Raw genomic sequence first — 20,024 nt, 5'->3', positions numbered from 1 at the left:
TAACTAAGAGAAACTGGTGAAGGCTAATGGGACAGTGCAGTCTGCAAGTCTTGGCTTCCTCAGGAAAAGAGGCACCTTTCCTCTGATCATGTCCCAGATGCTGCTGGATGTAGAAAGCTGGTGTCTGAAGCAGTGTTCCCTCTAAGCTGAGTCAGCGTGAGCTAGCTCACAGCTTCCAACTCACATATTTTTGTCTTGGCTCAGGAAGGATGACCCCAGAGCACAATAATTTATGCAGCAGCTCACAACTTTGATGCCAGTAGCTCACAAAGTAGAATTTTTGCTGACAAGACTCTGCAGTTAGAGGGAACTTTGGTCTGGACATGGGCTGGCCTTGACATATTGCTGATGGAATGAGGAGAAAATGGCAATTCAGATCTACCTAAAACAGCCAATGAGCACAAATTCATGTTTCTCTGGCTATGCCTTCCGTCTCTTAAGAACATAAGAGAAGCCGTGTTGGATCAGGCCAATGGCCCCTCCAGTCCAACACTCTATGTCACATAAGAACATAAGAGAAGCCCTGTTGGATCAGGCCAATGGCCCATCCAGTCCAACACTCTGTGTCACACAGTGGCCAAAAAAGCCAGGAGTCATCAGGAGGTCAATTGTGGTAGGGTATGAGCTTTCGCAAGACACTGCTCATTTATCTGAAGAAGTGAGCAGTGACTCAGAAAAACGCATACCCTGCCACAAATTTTTGTTAGTCTTTAAGGTGCTACTGGACTCTTACTCTTTTCTACTGCTGTAGACTAACACGGCTACCCGTCTTCATCTGTCACTGAGAAGTTGGTTTTAAAGAGGAGGGGACTTCTGTTCCCTCAAACAGGAACTGTAGATGCTTCTTCACCTGCAAGGGGTGATCTTGCCTGCCCCCTGCATATAAACACATTCCTTTTGATCTGTAAGTCCCCACCAATGTGAAGTCATCTCCTGCTCAATGCTGGACCACTGGAAAGGAGCAGGCAGGAACGGTGGGACGATGGCTCAGTGGTAGAGCATCTGCTCGGTAAGCAGAAGGTCCCAGGTTCAATCTCTGGCATCTCCAACTAAAAAGGGCAAATAGGCATGAAAAACCTCAGCTTGAGACCCTGGAGAGCCGCTGCCAGTCTGAGTTGACAATACTGCCTTTGATGGACCGAGGGTCAGTAGAAGGCAGCTTCATATGTATAATATCACATGTATATGATGCCTGGCTTCACTGATACAATCTTATCCGACCAAAATGTTCTGCTGTATGCCAAACTAGACCTATAAGTACACAGAGAATCCCATGACTGGGGTTCCCACCAAGCCAGATATGCAACACCCAGACGGCTCAAGACAATCTAGTGAAGATTTTGAAATTCTTACCTCGTCTATCTCCTTGATCCATCGGTCTATGCCATCGAAGGACCAGCGGTTGGTGATGTCATATACCAAGAGGATTCCCTGCATGGAACAGAACGATATAAATTACTTTCAGGTTTCAAGATACACCTGGGGAAATGTCTTGCCTGCAAAGCGACTTTCCCAGAATGCCCCCGTCTAATCAATGGGGTGACTGCCGCTGTTGAACTTCACGGAAGAGAAGGCCCCTTTGGGTGTGGAGGAGGGGTCTGCTGGGGAAAGGCAGACTCTGCCCCCACACCAACAGAGATGTTTGCAATTGATCAGTACTGAAGAGAGAGGAAACACCCAAGTTCACTGGTTTGGGAAGGTGAGTGGCATCAAGCAGGCTCACCCAGAATTGTTCAAGTCAGACGCAGCAGTGGGATCGCTACCCAATCAGCAATGTGCTTGTACAGAAAGCGGTCTTCTGCAAATCTGCAACATGGGGGAGGGGGCAGCATGTGGCACATCAGCCCAAGCAGCAGAGCACCTGTGCTAAGCCTAGGTGGGAGCATCCTGGGATTCGGCTCTGGCATGGAACCGAGACTCCCGATGCCTGCCAGTTCCTCAGCTCAGCCTGTGAAAGGCCAAAACTTTTCAAGCAGATGTGGTTCAGCACCTGCTTGGCAAGCAGAAGGCTGCAGGTTCAGTCCCTGGCATCTCCAATGAAAGGAGCTCATGCGGTAGGTGTCAGGAGATACTTTCTTTTGTCCAGGGACCAGATGGCCAGTGGCAAGCAGAGTGTACAACAACGACCCAGAGGGAACAACCATTTCGACTCCATGTACAGCAGCCTCCACTATTCAAATGCATACTGCTAAGACACAAATGGACTGTAATGCACACTGAAAACAGATTCAGGTGGGTACCCGTGTTGGTCTCAAGCAGGGGTAGAATTCTAGCAGGAGCTCCTTTGCATATTAGGCCACAAATCCCAGATGTAGGCAGTCCTCAAGAGCTTACAAAAAAAGAGCCTTGTAAGCTCTTGGAGGATTGGCTTCATCAGGGGTTTGTGGCCTAATATGCAAAGGAGCTCCTGCTAGAATTCCACCCCTGGTCTCAAGTAGCAGAACACAGTTTTGAGTCCAGTGGTATCTTTAAGACCAACAAAGTTTTATTCCAGGTATAAGCTTTCATGTGCAAGGTATCTGAAGAAGTGTGCTTGAACATGAAAGCTTAATACTTTGAATTAAACTCTGTTGAGCTTAAAGGTGCCACTGGACACACACACTGAAAATGTCAACTCAGTGTGCAGTGCAACTTCAACAAAAAAGGCAAATGCTATGCTGTGGATAATTAGTAAGGGGATTGAAATCCAGTGTCATAATGCCCCTGTATAAATCTATGATGCGGCCTCATTTGTAAACTGTACAATTCTGGTTTCTGCGCCTCAAAAAAAAAGTGCACCTTTGGAAAAAGTTCAGCAAAGCGCAACTAAAATGATTAAGGGGATGAAACACGTCCCCTCTGAAGAAAGGTTAGGGCTCCTTAGCTTGCAGAAACAATAGCCGATGGGGGACATGATAGAGGTTTACAAAATTACGCACGGCATAGAGAAGGCAGAGAAAGAAGTATTTTTCTCCCTTTCTCACAATACAAGAATTTGTGGGCACTCAATGAAATTAATAAGCAGTAAGCTTAGAACAGATAAAAGGAAGTAACTTCTTCACCCAGAGAGTACAGGTGTTCAATTCACTGCTGCAAGATGTGGTGGTGGCTACAGACATACACAGCTTCAAGAGGGGATTACATAAAAATATGGAGCAAATGCCAATCACTGGCTATTAGTCACAAGTTATAGATGGAACACTATTCTTGGTGCTTGGGGGGGAGGGGACAACAGTGGGAGGGCTTCTGGAGTTCTGGCCCTCCTGGTGGATCTCCTGATGCTTTTGGTCACTGTGATGGCTTCTCTTATATTCTTATGTTCTCTTATGTCTGGCATTCCAAGTGCTCCCCACTGTTGCCATCTGTGAATCTACCACTGCCTCTAAATGTGACTTGACAGAGCCCTGACTTGGAATAGCCCGGGCAAGCCCGATCTTGTCAGATCTCAGAAGCTAAGCAGGGTCGACTCTGGTTAGTACTTGGATGGGAGACTTCCTTGAAATAAATAAGTTGGGAAGACAGGGGCAGGCTTGATTCAGCCACCTCTCTGAATATCCCCCAGGAGGGGTGAGTCACTAGAGGCTGACATGACTTCCAGGTGCAGACCCCCTCCCCTCTAAAATATACAATAAATAAAAGTGACTTGACAGGGCTGCTACTGGAAATGGCCAGAACAGTAGGAGGAAGCTTTGGAATTCTGGATGTCAGACCTCAGAGTAAAGAATCAAACTCCACTATCGCTTCCCAGTCCCTTTTGCCCACAAGAACCATCTGACTATGCTGCTCTGTTCTCCACTTCTTCCTCTTATTCTGGACAGCTTTGACTCAGTTCCAGCCATGAACTTTTAACTTGAAGGGGGGGGTCCTTAAGAGCAGAGTAGTGAGCCCCCCCAAAAGGTGCTCTCAGCTCATGGAAGAAGAGCTGCCTGGTTATCACTTGGAAATCTGAAAAACTTCTTCCATCTTGTCCAAACACTTTTAGATATTAACAAACCAACAAGCTCTTGTAGACAAGCAGGGGTGGAATTCTAGTAGGAGCTCCTCTGCAAATTAGGCCACACCCCTGATGTAGCCAATCTTCCAAGAGCTTACAAGGCTCTTTTTTGTAAGCTCTGGGAGGGGTGTCTACATCAGATCAGTGTGGGCTAATATGCAAAGGAGCTCCTGCTAGAATTCCACTACTGTAGGCGAGCAATGATGGGGAAGAAAGGGACAGAAATTAACATTTACTTATAAATAGTTTACAGTATTTACCTGAGCTCCTCTGGAGTAAGATCGAAAAATGGTGCAGAACCTCCCTTGGCCAGATGTGTCCCTGGAACAGCAAAACACAGTAAACGTAAGATCTCCTTATTCTGTTTGGAATGTGTGAAAGGCTCTCAAATACAAGGTTTCACTCAGTCGCATTTGAAAGATTTTTATTGAGGGACAGCTACAGCATTAGAGAATGAGGATTCCTACATTCAATGCAGACATATACAATATTTTCAAAGATACATTCCTTGTTTCAGTGTAGCTAATTCTGTCCACAATCAACATGCTTGTGTCCTAAAGTATAATCAGAAATATACCTGGATACACAGTTAAACTCTTCTAGAGTGCTTTTTATGGGCAGACAGAAATTTTAGCAGATGTCTCAGGGCCCTCTTGAAACTCAACTTCTCTCTTTTAGCCAGGGCTTTTTTTGCAGCAGAAACTCCTTTGCATATTAGGCCACACACCCCTGATGTAGCCAATCCTCCAAGAGCTCACAGGGCTCTTCTAACAGGGCCTACTGTAAGCTCTTGGAGGATTGGCTACATCAGGGTGTGTGGCTTAATATGCAAAGGAGTTCCTGCTACAAAAAAAGTCCTGCAAAAAAAGTCTCAGAGCACAGAACCATTTTAATCTAAATCCTGTCTGGAAACTGTTCTTTAGGCCTTTGTGTGTAAATTCTCTGTTCCCTCCCATCATGTCCCTCCAAGAGGATATATTACAGCGAACTAAAGGCGTTTTCGCACAGAGCTTACCCCAGAGCGATGTCCCTCTTCACTGCGCAGCGTCTGCGTGGATTTCGCACCAACTGCTCCGCAGAACCAGGAAGAGCCGCGAAGAGCCGCGGCTTTTGCGTCGCTAACGTAAACTGGTTTTTAGCGGTTTACATTTGCGATGCAAAAGGCTCGGCACTTCACGGCTCTTCCTGGTTCTGCGGAGCAGTTGGTGCGAAATCTGTGCAGACGCTGTGCAGTGAAGAGGGACGTCGCTCTGGGGTAAGCTCTGTGCGAAAACGCCCTAAGTGTTCACCAGTGTATCACCTGTGTTCCTGCTACAGAAGACAGGATCTACAGTGCAATCCTAAAAACACTTTCTTGGGAGTAAGCCCCACTGAATAGACCTGAGAAGACCCGCTTAGGACTGCTCTCTTAGCTTGGCTTCACCTCTGGACGATCAATATGGCCTAGTAAACACAGAATCAGATATGGACACTGCCATTCAAATCCTTTTTACACTTTTATTTGGCGGACTGCTGTCTAGTTTTTATTTTGCTAGATTCTCTGGATAAGTCTGGCCATACTGGTTTCAATACCTTGGTTTATTTCTAGCAGCTTTTGTAATACTTCTCATAGCTGTTGGGCTATGCTGTTTTACTGTTGTTGTGGTTTTGGTTTTAATGTGGCATTTTATATTTTTAACTTCGCTTTAAGGCCGTGCAAGTACTACTTTTGGCAAAAGGGCAGGGCCAGCAACCCCTGAAATACATCAGTGAAGTCCAACCTTTGCTAATGACTTACTGTGTAGGCTCACTACTGCTCAGCCTCATTTCCTCATTGAATAACAACTGTGCCCTGCATCATCAACTATCAGCAGACACTGTATACCACCTTTTTCAAATATAGCACTTTCACTGCACAAACAGTAACTTGAGAGCCAGTTTGGTGTAGTGGTTAAGTGCACGGACTCTTATCTGCGAGAACCAGCTTTGATTCCCCACTCATTCATTGGCAGCTGCTGGAATGGCCTTGGATCAGCCATGGCTCTTGCAGAGCTGTCCTTGAAAGGGCAGCTTCTGGGAGAGCTCTCTCAGCCCAACCTACCTCACAGGGTATCTGTTGTGGGGGAGGAGGATAAAGGAGATTGTGAGCTGCTCTGAGATTCAGAGTGAAGGGCAGAGTATAAATCCAATATCATCATTGTAATTACTGTACATTGTAATTGCATTTATACAATGGTATGTCTACAATTTTGCCAAAGGCATACTGTGGCCATTTGCTTATGCAACTTCTAAAAAGAACCTTTCTCCTATGTGAGAATTACCTGCACATTTTATGTAAAATAAATGAGAACCAGTTTTGACATCTCTCCCCACCAAACTGTGACACCAACTACTTGTATCAATGTTCATGGGCAGGTGGGCTTATCTATTTTTTAGGGTTACTGATCCTTGATGCTCATGAGAGAGTGAATTCAGCTCTTTATTTCTTAATTACAGCACAGCACGCTAACTAGCTCGCAGGGCCAAGGGCCTTGCTTAAAAGGTAAAAGGGAGTCCCCTGTGCGAGCACCAGTCGTTTTCGACTCTGGGGTGATGTTGCTTTCACAGCAGATTTTTTACAGGGTGGTTTGCCATTGCCTTCCCCAGTCATCTATGCTTTCCCCCCAGCAAGCTGGGTACTCATTTTACCAACCTTGGAAGGATGGAAGGCTGAGTCAACCTTGAGCCGGCTACCTGAACCCAGCTTCCACTGGGATCAACTACCCTTTCCCCCCAGCAAGCTGGGTACTCATTTTACTGACCTCAGAAGGATGGAAGGCTGAGTCGACCTCGAGCCAGCGACCTGAACCCAGCCTCTGCGGGGATCGAACTCCGGTCATGAGCAGAGTTTAGGACTGCAGTGCTGCAGCTTTACCACTCTGCGCCACGGGGGTCTTTTTGGCTCGCCGGGCCAAGGGCCCTGCTTATATACATGCAAATAACCCCACCCCCAAATCCAACACATATAACTGTAGGTACACGGGCTGGCCCAATGACTTCTGATCGGCCTCCTCCCAGAATCCAGGTGGCTATTATTATGGAGCCTCAAACTCAGCAAAGTCTCTGATAGACCCTTAAGGCATGTTCCAGTTCTAATACATAACAGGATTATTTGCAAGGCTGACTTAGAACTCAAGCCTTCAGCTGAGGGCAGTTTTCTCTCTTAGTGAAAACAAAGCTGGAAACTGTACAGAGAGTTCTCGGCTCATGACTTGGAGGGTGTTTTGTAGTTTTTCAAGACGAGGTCATCTGCCTCCGGCCAGGGAGAAGGCACTATTTGGGTCCAGCGTGGAGCGGCTGTCCTGGAGCCCCCGACACCCCATGCAATGTTTAGGATTCATTGAGGAGTACAACATGTTCTGTAGTAAACAAACACATGCTTGTCCTGGGGACAACAGCTGCCCCGCAGCCTTAGCGTGGGCATGCCTTCGGATTTCTTTAAATGTTGCAGCTCACCAAGGGGCATCCGCAGACATCTGTGATGCAGAGCAGAGCCCCACGCTGACCTAAGCAAGTGCCTACTGAAGCGCAAGCTGTGGTCAAGTTAGCAACAGAGCACGTTGCCAGCGCCTCTGGCCCCGCTACGCTTTCTGACCTGGGAGGGGTGCGTAACAAGCAGCTGGAAGCCTCATCGCCCAGTGTTAAATTTCCCATGCTTTCTGTGGGAGGGAGCCAGAGGAACTATGAGTGCCTAAACGTTACGCAGGCACACACACTCAAAACACAGCCCTCATTGCTGTACATCTACGGGGTTCTGATTCTAAGAACTGCTGTCCTGAAGGCCTCCGTGTGCAGTTTATGGAATGCTCTTCTCACGTGCACAAATGGAAAGCACCAGCCAGGAAGTTATATAACTTCAGCCACAGCAGCTTTTCTGCATGCTACGAGCAGACTGCATCAGAGATGGCAGATGGAGTTATGTCTGACAGCACGTGGCTTCCTAAGTTTCCTTGAGCAAAAGCCACATCTGTGAAGCCCCCAACCACTGCACCACCACCGTGCTCAATTGCACAGGAGCTACAGAGCAAAACCTCTATTTTCTCCACTGACTGAGGCTCCTCCCTTGGGGAGGAAGAGGAGGAATAGCTTGCTTTGCCAGTCTCAATCACACAGCAGAGCTACAGCGCCAAGCCTCTCTTCCTTCTATGGGCTGAGGCTCCTCCACTTCCTGGTCCCCTGGGGAAGGAAGGAAAGAGCCAGAGCTTCCTTTGCCCAGGTCCCTAGATCCCATGGGAGAGATACAAAGAAAGCACCTTTAAGACCAACGAGTGCTAATGTTTTAAGCGTGTTTTATTTAAAAAAAATTGTGTGTTTGTCTGTGTCCTTTATAAAGTTTATATCTCTGCTATCTGGCGTTATATTTTATGACACACATGGCCCAGCCTGACAAGGTCTCATTCAGATTCGGCCCTCATAAAAAATGAGTTCGACACCCCTGCTCTAGATGACCCTTGGAGTCCCTTTCAGCTCTGTGTTTCTATGAATGCTAAGTGGGAACCTTGTTTAAAACACACATTTATCTACACAAACACAACCTTCAAACCACAGAATAAGATACAGGCGTAAATGAAAACTGGCCCAGCGAAGGAGAGAAATTGTGAAACCGAGCCTAGAAAGAACATGGGAAGAAAATCTAATTATAGTATGTGGATTGTGCTGTTTCTGGGCAAAACTTGACAAAAGAAAACAGGACAGACTTATGAACACCTCTCGGTCACCTGAAAAGCATCAGTGCTGATCAATGGGCACTTTCCCTGCATGACACTAAGCTCTCTCAGATTAGAGGGAAACTCAGCCATGCTGGGAAATTGCAGCCAGACACACTCACCAGAGCTCCAGCTTGACCCTCCTGCCATCCAAGAGGATTGTCGTGGTCTTGTAGTCAATCCCTGCAACAAAAACAAGAGAGCTGTCATCAAAAACCTGGGCACGCTGGCAGTCTTCAACACAAACTTTGCCAGGAGACCCAGAAACAGAAGAGCGCTGCTTCAATATTTATAATTTACTTAACCTTCAATATTTGTAATTTACCACTTGGTCTTGGACTGAATTTTTTTTTACTAGGTTTCATACACAGTAATGCAACGTTGAATAGGTTCGCTTTGTAACGTTTAGTTCCCTAGCTTTTTTTATCTGTACATTTTCTTCTCCGGAATAATAATAATAAAAAAAGAAGCTGGATAAAACTCCTAAGGCGGCACAGGGAGATTTGATCACCACTCTGTTCAGATCACAATCTGCAGTTGTGGGAAGGACTCTAGAATTTTATGGGGGGAGGAGAGATCAATTTTTGGATTGAAACTGTTCTGTGAACAATTTCCAACCATCTTCTTTTTTAAAAAAAAGACATTCAGTCCTGTTAGGGTGCTGGTGGTATGGTTTGGCTCTCTAGTCTAGGCTTGTCTGTTGGGCCAAGCTGATTTAAGGTGTATTTGGTCAGGATTGCAAATACTTTGCCACAGCCCTCTTTCCCCTTTGATCAACTGATTGTTATCCTCCTCTTCCTTTATGGAGTTCAGGGCTCTCCCTTCTCTATTTGTGGTTCTCCCTCCTACTTCTGGTTGTCACCACAGAGACTCTGTTAGGCTTAGAGAGTATGACCCTAGGCGGCTCAGGTCTTAGTCCAGCATTCTTAACTCCTACATTGCCCTGTCTCTGTGTACTGCACCCCATAGGAAAAAAACCCCTCTGATTATTTATTATTTTGGGTTTCTTTCCCACGCTCCCCGCAAGCAGGCTCAGGGTGGTTACAACAAAGTTGTTCACAAAAACCTGCACACTGGAATATTTTGAATATTGTAGTCCTTGGTTATGTAGGCAAAATCATTTTTGCCTACATAAATCATTTTCGCCACCACAAAAAGCATTCATCCACCTCTATGACAAAAGTAACTCACTGCCAAAAATACACAGCTATGCCCAGAGGTATATTAACACTGGAGCAGTCTTAATGGTAAGAGACAGTCAAACTGGCAGATGAAACCACTTCATGGAAAAGAGTTGTCCATATTGCACTAAGTTGCCGAATTATTGGCCAGTATACCGAAACACTTCATACATAATCTGCGGAGATCAAACAACTTTTCCATCTTTGTCACACATTCCTTAGCAGACTGGAGCACTGTGCTAATAAGAGCTCAGCTGGTTACTCCCTTTCTTGCCTCACCCAATGTTTAATCTGTACTTTAATTAGTACGTTATTCACTTCAACAGGAATAGGACTTCTTCCTTAAATAACCTTGCAGGATTTTCAAAGTCACCATTTGCCCTGACACACACCACCCACAACCGAGTCTTGCCAATGCATATGCGATAAGCGATCCAATTTCGTTCTTTTAATTACAGCCAGCTTCTTTTTCATAAAAAGGTGGTTCACAATGAAACCTAAATTGGATATTGGATTTATATCCCGGCCTATACTCTGAATCTCAGAGCAGTCACTATCTCCTCTACCTTCCCCCCCTCCACAACAGACACCCCCCTGTGAGGCAGGTGGCACTGAGAGAGCTTTTACAGCAGCTGCCCTTTCAAGGACAACTTCGGCGAAAGCTATGGCTGAACCAAGGCCATTCCAGCAGGTGCAAGTAGAGGAGTGGGGAATCAAACCCGGTTCTCCCAGATAAGAGTCTGCACACTTAACCACTACACCAAACTGGCTTTGTGGAATCTTTGAAAACCCTTGTAACAAAACTGAAAATTATTTCCCCCCTCTTTTTGGTTGCAGCGCTTGAATTTAGCTATTACACTTTGCTATACAGTATGCAGTGCTGTGGTCTTGATTTATAATCCCTTATTATGTGTGTGTTGTGTGAATGAGTGAGTGAGCAGAAGTCACGGCACGACCTCTGGTGACTGACCCCCTATTGGGGGGCTTGGAGGATATTCAGGGAGGTGGCTGAATAGAGCCTGCCCCTGCCCTCCCGACTGCTGGTATTCCAAGGAGGTCTCCCATCCAAGTACTAGCCAGAGTCAACCCTGCTAGCTTCCAAGATCTGATGAGATTGGGCTTGCCTGTTAATCCCTTAAATTTAACCTGCACCCTCTATCATAACACCGTACATGGTTAGCGGTTGCTTATAAAGAATGGGCCATGGTGGGGAAAATCTTCTTGAGAAGAAACAACAGTGAGGTGGCAGACTTGAGAGGTGTGAGGTTGATAACAACTCTGCAGAGACACAATGCAGCTGGCACTGCAGTGAGCTGTAGCAGGGGTGCACAAATCAGGCCTTAATATGCAAGACCACAGTACTGCGTACTGTATAGCAAAGTGCAGTAGCTCAATTCAAGCACTGCTACCAAAGAAGGAAATCATTTTCAGTTTTGTTACAAGAGTTTTCAAAGATTCCACAAAACCTTTATGATCTACCCCACATGGAAAGATGTACTTTGGAACCAGCCCAATATCCATGCAACAACTGTATACACTAGCAAAGAGAGAAACCTTTTCATTTTCTACAGAGCCACTTAGTTGGATCTGAAGAAATATTTCAGATTTACAGGGACTGGCAGCAGAGCTTAGGTGCCCCGGTCGTCAACTTCTTCAGAATTTTAGTGTTTCAGCTGCTGCTTGACCAAGTCAAAATTTACAGTGTACAAGAGTTTAGTATGTTATGAAGTCTTGCAGCTTCAAGAAAGGTAACACAGCAGGTGCAGAAGTCTCCCCTGCCCCTAGCCATTCTGCGGAAATCCTGGCAGAACCTTTAGCAAAGCCCCCACACCCAATTCTAACTGATCTGTCCCAGAATTCAGTCTCTGCGCAGACTCCTCACCAAGAGAACTTTCAGGATAGCAAAGACGCTCACTTTCTCAGTAAGCTCTTAAAGACCTGCATCCGGCAGCCTTCCTTCCAGGCTGCTTATTCAGCAAGCCTCTCTGTCGACATTCACCACCGCTCTGCATTCCAAAGCCTTCACACACCTTGCTTGCTTCTACAAACAGTTGCAGTTTTAATTTTAAAACTGCATATTACACATTTTAATCCTGTTGTGAAGGAGGAGTTCCCTTCAACGGCGAGTCTTTCATAAGAACATAAGAGAAGCCATATTAGATCAGGCCAATGGCCCATCCAGTCCAACACTCTGTGTCACACAGTGGCCAAAAAAAGGAGGCTCACAAGTGGGGCTAGAAGCCCTTCCACTTTGCCCCCCCCAAAAAACACCAAGAATACAGAGCATCACTGCCCCAGACAGTTCCAATAATATGCTGTGGCTAATAGCCTCTGATGGACCTCTGCTCCATATTTTTATCCAAACCCCTCTTGAAGTTGGGTGTGCTTGTAGCCGCCACCATGTCCTGTGGCAGTGAATTCCACATGTTAATCACCCTTTGGGTGAAGAAGTACTTCCTTTTATCCATTCTAACCCTACTGCTCAGCAATTTCATCGAATGCCCACGAGTTCTTGTATTGTGAGAAAGGGAGAAAAGTACTTATTTCTCTACGTTCTCCATCCCATGCATAATCTTATAAACCTCTATCACGTCACCCCACAGTCAACGTTTCTACAAGCTAAAGAGCCCCAAGCATTTTAACCTTTCTTCATAGGGAAAGTGTTCCAAACTAATCATTCTAGTTGCCCTTCTCTGGACTTTTTCCAATGCTTAATATCCTTTTTGAGGTGCAGTGACCAGAATTGTACACAGTATTCCAAATGAGACCGCACCATCGATTTATACAGGGGCATTATGATACTGGCCGATTTGTTCATTACGTAGTTATCGGGTTGTGTTTGGAAGCCATCAAGCCAGTTCAATCAAGCTGGTTAGGTGTTAGATGCCCAAATGCACTTAACATAGGAGTCCTATGAGCAGTGTTCCCTCTAAGCTGAATTAGCATGAGCTAGCTCACAGATTTTTAGCCTCCAGCTCACACAAGAACATAAGAGAAGCCATGTTGGATCAGGCCAATGGCCCATCCAGTCCAACACTCTGTATCACACAATGGCCAAAAATGGATATATATACACACTGTGGCTAATAGCCACTGATGGACCTCTGCTCCATATTTTTATCTAACCCCCTCTTGAAGCTGGCTATGCTTGTAGCCGCCACCACCTCCTGTGGCAGTGAATTCCACATGTTAATCACCCTTTGGGTGAAGAAGTATCTGTTCTAACCCGACTGCTTTGTCTTAGCTCAGGAAAAATAGCCCCAGAGCACAATAATTTATGCAGTAGCTCAAAACTTCAATGCCAGTAGCTCAGAAAGTAGAATTTTTGCTCACAAGACTCTGCAGCTTAGAGGGAACATTGCCTATGAGGCCTTTTTATACAAGCGAACCACAAAGTAGAGCTATTGAGATTCTTTGCCACTAGATGGTGCTGTCTCCCAGAGGCTTTGTAGACAATTATTGCTGTCCAGTTCTCAAGTTCTTGAAAGCATTATTCCTTCCCACCTTCCTTTTTCCAGGGCACCTTCCCATATTATAACTGCAGTGCTGTTGATGTTTTCTGTGAGAACTACACGATGTGTGTATCATATAAATATTCATGTGCATGAATCTTTAACACACCCCTATTACGCACACTTGGGAATCTGAAGGGACCAGTGTTCCCAGACACACATGTAGCAGGATATTTGGAGAATGTTTTAAGAGGCCTGTGCGATATCTGTGCATTATCAGTTTAAACATGGTTGGAATTGAACTAAGTTAAACCCAACAGTTAATACAGAACCCAAGAATGCAATCAAACTGGATTCTTCCTCTCTGCAGGTATGGAGCTTAAAAAACATTTACAGCCTGAAATGACGGTTTGCAAAAGACTTATTCAAACAAACATGACATTCCATGGAAACCATGAATCGCCAGCTTGCACACCTGCCTCATTTTGCACTTCCAGACACATGCAGCAGAACTCAAGAGGTTACTGAATCTCCGCCCCACTGGATGGCTGTGCAAGGGCTGATATCCTGGATTCAGCTCTGTGGGTCACGATATTGTGTAAGCCTGGCTTAGAGTGCTGGTCCTGAGGAAACCAACCACAGATATAACTAGGATGCATCCCAACTTAAAGTGATCCACAGAAACCTCACAATCTTCTTCAATATAATAGCAAACATTTGTGCTCTGTGCTTTTTGCAGAAGTCACTGTAGCACAGTAAAGCCTGACCCAACATTGCTTCCAGCTTTTAAAAGGCAAGTTTGCAGAAGTGGTCAGACATGAACCTTTCCAACACCAGAATGCCTCCAAAGACACGAAGAAATTCCAACACAGGTCCAGAGACCAAAAAGAGATGGATTCAACAAATACAGGCCCAGCTTCTCTGGGATCCTAGTTCCCAAACACACAAGCAGGGCATGAATGAAACGGCCCTTCCTACACTGTTTGACTCCCAAGTATCTCGCATTCAGCGGTGCATTGCTTTTTAACATGGAGGTTCTATGAAACTATCCTAGGCAATAACCACAAGCCCAACCTGTCTACATTTGCTTAACCTTTAAAACACGCACACCAACCTTCAAAATGCACCGCTGTAATTAACATGCTCAGAGATACATACATACATATATACATATATATATACACACACACACACATCTTTCAAAATACCATTTCAAAAGAAAGGCCTATACCACTTATTGTAGGATCAAAACCTCACGTATTTTCCCATAACGGTAACTCACATCACTTTACGTAGACATACATTCGTGTATACTTGCCAGGGATGCTTTAAGCCAGGGGTGTCAAACATGCGGGGGCTGAATCAGGCCCCTGGAGGGCTCCCATCAGGCCTCCAACTTACTGGCTGCCATCTGCCTTCTTTTCCCTCTCTCTTGCTTCCTTCTGCATTACAGCTTGCTTTGCAAGGCTTGTTTAATTGCACAGGAGCTAACTTCTATTTTCTCCATTGGCTGAGGCTCCTCCCTTGGGGAGGAAGTGAGGAGGGAGGGAGAGCTTCCTTTGTCGGGCTCTCTCAATTGCACAGCAGAGCTACCGTGCCAAGCCTCTCTTCTTTCTATTGGCTGAGGCTCCTCCCCCTCCTGGTCCCCTGGGGAAGGAAGGAAAGAGCCAGCGCTTCCTTTGCCCAGTTTCCTGGATCCCATGGGAGAAATACAAAAAAAGCACCAGCATATTTTAAGGTTTTTTTTTTTAAATCTTTAACTGTTTTTGTCTGTGTCCTTTATAAAGCTTATATCTCTGCTACCTAATCTTAAATAGGTACACACAAGGCCTGACATGGCCTGGCAGAACCTGGCCTAGTCCGACAAGGTCTCATTTATGTCAGATTCAGCCCTCATAACAAAATGAGTTCGACAGCCCTGCTTTAGGCTGATCCCTGTACTGAGCAGGGGGTTGCACTGGCTTCTTCCAGGAGTAACTATTTCAAGAAGGCTCAATAATCTATGATTTCTAAGTTACATATAAAATTTGCTAACATGTATTAACCAGTTAGCTAGAGAAACTGTTAGTTGCAAATATGTCCTATACAGTCATCTGTTGTAGAAGAGAGATCTGAAGAAAAGTCTTCCTGTTGAAACAGGAAGCTTATCACCCAACATGTTTCCCATTTCAACAGACTTTCCTCCAGATCTCTCATCTAATCAGTGAGTTTCTTTGATGACTCTGGAGTTTTCCTAAGACTTTCGGCTCTGGATTGTCCACAATCAGCTTGTCTCTTCTTTGCTCAAGCATCAGTGTCCACAAAAATCACCCATTTGATAGCTTTTGCGACACCAGGTTCTTGCTTTCCTTCCAAGAAACTGTTCCTTAATGTTTTCTACAGCAACTGAACACTTGAAGACTTAAAGAGATGCAGGCCTGATCCACACTAACTAAAAGGAAATCACCACCACCACCACCGAACCGCTTATAGCAGGGGTGTCAAACATGCAGCCCAGGGGCCAAATCAGGTCCTCGGAGGGCTCCTATCAGGCCCCCAAGCAACTGGTTGTCATCTGCTTCTTTCTCCCTCTCCCTTGCTTCCTTCTGCATAGTAGCTTGCTTTGCCAGGCTTGCTCAATCACACAGCAGAGCAAAACCTCTATTTTCTCCATTGGCTGAGGCTTCTCCCTTGGGGAGGAAGGGTGAGGGGAGGCAGAGCTTGCTTTGCCAGGCTCTCTCAATTGCACAGCAGAGCTACTTTGCCAAGCCTCTCTTCCTTCTATTGGCTAAGGCTGCTTCCCCTCCTGATCCCCAGGGAAGGAAAGAGCCAGAGCTTCCTTTGTCCAGTTCCCTGGATCCCATGGGAGAGATACAAAGAAAGCACCTTTAAGATCGAGTGCTAGTGTTTTAAGCATGTTTTATTTTGTTTTTTGTTTTTAAAAAAAATCTGTGTGTTTGTCTGTGTCCTTTATAAAGTTTATATCTCTGCTACCTGATCTTAAATAGGTACACACATGGCCCGGCCCGACATGGCTCGGCCCAACAAGGTTTCATTTATGTCAGATCCGGCCCTCCTAACAAATAAGTTTGACACCCCTGACTTATAGACCAACCTAAGACAAGACAGCTTCCTATCAAAATAGGAACATTTATCAGATACCCCCACCAAAATTTGCATATGGCGTCTCAAATTTGTAACTGTTATCTTCTTCTAGTAATCACTAATATCTACTGGAAGATTTAATATGCAGCCTGTGCCAATGTAAATTGATGTGAGTCAGTATAATTGGAAACGCATGAGACTTGGCCCTGTATTAAGTGGTGCAAGATTTCATTTGGAAAAAATGTTTTTTTAGAAAGATGCTTATAGGTCCAATTGCATTATCTGCAGTGGAACAGTCTAAGCATTAATGGTCTGGGGATTTAACACAGCTGTTCCTTGCATTTTGTGATAATCCTTTTAAAATCCATCTAAGCCACTAGCCATCACAGGACTGTGAGGCAAGAAATTATATAAATTATGCCTTTGCAAGCCAGCCCTTCCTTTTGTCCATTCTGAATCTTATGGGCCAGAATTACTGTGCCTGACTCCCCATTCAGGCATTAGGAAGATAGACCCCAGTGGTCAGTTTTCTCTATTCCCCTTTATATGGCTTTAAAGATGTTTTGTTTTTTAAAGTCAAAATTAGCCCCTAATAATTTGCCAGCACTTCCTTTCCAGTAAACCCCATTTTGGTAGCTACATATCTGGAAGGCAAGGCAGGAATGCTGGCATGACATTCAGCATCTAGGACTTCCTCCTGCTTCGTTGGCGAAACTTGGAAAACAGGTCAGGAAGGTTTCTGGCTTTGGTCACATTCCAATCCGGCTCCTCCAGTCAAGCTTAAAATTAAAAGAGGAACTAATATCACTAAGCCAATATTGACTCCTCTGAGAAACCATCTCACTCGCTCACTCCCCCTCTGGCAAGCCCAGGAATTGCTATTTCCAGCAAGTCCAGTATTCTTGTGGCATTGCCTCACCCAAGCAATCGTCTCAATTCCTGGCAAGCCTTTCGGACTGATCTAGATGATGGCCACTGAATCAAAGTCCAATGAAAGGCTGTTTTGCTAGGTACTTTGACCCAGTCTGCCCACCATTAGCAGTGCAGCATTTCACACATTGCAGTACGGATGAGATAATACCAAGATACACTTCACATAGGGAAGCTCACCAATATTTCGTTCTTTGGAAAAATTCATGCATGCATTCTCAAACCCACACAGAGCAAGGAATTTATTCTTTGGCAAACTGCACCAGCTAACACACACACACACAGACAGAGGGAGAAAACAGAAGCAGGGGCATAGGAAAAGAGGGTGGGGTCCAAAAGAACAAGGGAAAGAGAAGACCAACGTGACAGAGAGAGCAGGCAGAGGAGAGGTATATAGCCAAGAACCAGAAAAACAAGAAAGGGTCAAGCGCCCACCCTGACTTCAAGTTAACTGCCTTGTTTATGGGCTTCTAGTACACTATATTCCGTATCAGAGACCAGAAATGCTCAACCTGCCGTGACTACCCACCTCAAATCAGAAAACAATGCATTTCAACATAAGTAAGAAGCAATCAACACTGCTCATTTGCACTCTTAGCAATACCAACTTCACAGTTGTTTTTAAAACAGATTTACAGAAGTTGGTGACCTTCCGAGCAGCCCTGCTCCTACTTGTAGGGGTGTAACAAGTGAAATGGGGGTGTCTACTGGGACACTGTACTCCTCCACTCTGACACCTACAAAAACGCTTTCTGGGCAAGACCATCAGAAGCTGGTATGCTGATGACTCCCAGTTCTGTATTTTGTTCACTACGCAAACAGAAGTGGCTGCTTCAGTGTTAAACTAGACTTAAAAGCAATCACCAGATGCTGTCATGATGTGGAAGGCTATGTGAAAGGGTGATTTTACTTGTCATCCATGGACAAGCTCATAGAACAGGTTCCTAGCCAAGACAGAGCATGGACCTGTGTGCCCCGACAGCCAGCAGATTTGATTATTAGTGACACATACTATGTAGGCTGCTCCCCTTCTTGACGAAACTTCTCCCTACTCCCCCACTCTTGGGCTGACTGCTGCGGAGCACTCTTTGTGGACTATCCTTGAAGACATGGTGGATGTGCCAACTAGTGCAAAATGCAGCTTCTTGCTTCTTGGATGATGCACAGAGGTGAGAGCTTGCACAACTGATTCAGCAACGGCAGGCCAACCAGCTGTCAAGTCCTGCAGGGTCCCCAGCTATCAACGCACTCCTTCTTGGTTGAAAAGAGCTTTATTGAAATACTGAGACACTTCAGGCAAGAGGCTCCTTGTGAAAACTGGTATTGGCGGGCAAAGCCCCTCTACATATACCTTATGATAACTGTTACATGTTTCAAAGCTAAAGGTGCCAAAGCTAGTGGTCCCTTCCCCCAAAGTTCATACGCAACAATCCCTGTAGCCAGGTGCATGCATATCACTGAGAACCAGACTATGGTCTGTCTGCTGCGTGGGCAGGAGATACTTATGCATGTTACACAGAAAGATGGTAAGTGAAAGCAAGGCGATGGTTACTACTCTCCTTCCTTGGAGGTTTTTAAACAGAGGCTAGATGGTCATCTGACAGCAATGAAGATCCTGTGAATTTAGGGGGAGAGTTTCCTGCATTGTGCAGGGGGTTGGACTAGATGACCCTGGAGGTCCCTTCCAACTTTATGATTCTATGATTCTACTGGTCAAGCAGGCAAAACAATGCATACTGTCAAGAGCCACTCTTGACATCAGCAAGCCCCAAGCTTTTCCTTTTTATCTCAAAAACCCTTCATAGTCAAGTTTCTCTCCATACATTCTCCCCCCCCCCCCATATGGATTTGCTATTTCCGTCCATGTTCCACCCTTGAGATAGGCCATTTCACAAGCAGAGTTGCCCTACATAGAGGAAGTCCACTGGAGGAGGAGGACGATGACTGCAGATTTATACCCTGCCCTTCTCTCTGAATCAGACTCAGGCTTACAATCTCCTATATCTTCTCCCCCCACAACAGACACCCTGTGAGGTGGGTGGGGCTGAGAGGGCTCTCACAGCAGCTGCCCTTTCAAAGACAACTCCTGAGATAGCTATAGCAGACCCAAGGCCATTCCAGCAGCTGCAAGTGGAGGAGTGGGGAGCTGCAACGCTTTTTTCTATTTAGAAAGGCAATGTGAGCAGAGATCAGTCAGGCTACAGACGTAATCTGTAGCTTGGAAGTTTTTGGAAGTTCTGGATGTCCCTTTTGCTTTTAATGTCAATAAAGGGTTGTGGAGATTTGAAGCTTTGTTTCAAGCACCTCAAGCACAGAATGAGCACATGAATCACCCAAGTCAGCAATCCTGGCCTCTAATTAAGAAGCTGTCTCTTGTTCATGTAAAATGCTAGAGTGGCTGGTTTTTTTCTTCCTCTTTCAAATTTCAATTGCATCAAGACGCTGCATTAAGATTCACTGCTGTGACTCCAGGAAATATTGACTACCAGAATGAAGCTCCTTCTGAATGAACCATTTAGGCCGACAGAAATAAAGTACATTAACTAGATTTCTATAAAAGCCGGCCTAGCTGGCTCCTTAAAAATGGCCAGATTGCTGTTCAAATACCAGATGTAATTAGTCCAGAAGGTGTGCCATCCCAGGGCCCTGGAGGCAGATACGGGATTGGATTGGGGACCTG

General features: G+C 45.5%; 1 protein-coding gene across 1 annotated transcript in view; it reads right to left on the bottom strand.

Moving 5' to 3' along the window:
* The window catches only part of RAB40C (RAB40C, member RAS oncogene family), a 53,336-nt gene that overhangs the window by 8,838 nt on the left and 24,474 nt on the right, over nucleotides 1–20,024 (bottom strand). The window contains exons 3-5 of the mRNA XM_060260833.1: nucleotides 8,820–8,880; nucleotides 4,234–4,294; nucleotides 1,354–1,431 (exon numbers count right to left, since the gene is read on the bottom strand). Of these exons, the coding sequence (XP_060116816.1) occupies nucleotides 1,354–1,431; nucleotides 4,234–4,294; nucleotides 8,820–8,880 (200 nt within the window). The remainder of the gene's footprint in view (nucleotides 1–1,353; nucleotides 1,432–4,233; nucleotides 4,295–8,819; nucleotides 8,881–20,024) is intronic.

The sequence above is a fragment of the Heteronotia binoei genome, chromosome 20, assembly GCF_032191835.1.
Source record: "Heteronotia binoei isolate CCM8104 ecotype False Entrance Well chromosome 20, APGP_CSIRO_Hbin_v1, whole genome shotgun sequence".
NCBI classification, from domain to species: Eukaryota; Metazoa; Chordata; class Lepidosauria; order Squamata; family Gekkonidae; genus Heteronotia; species Heteronotia binoei.
Note: the sequence above shows the minus strand (reverse complement) of the source record. Positions and strands in the feature narration are given on the sequence as shown.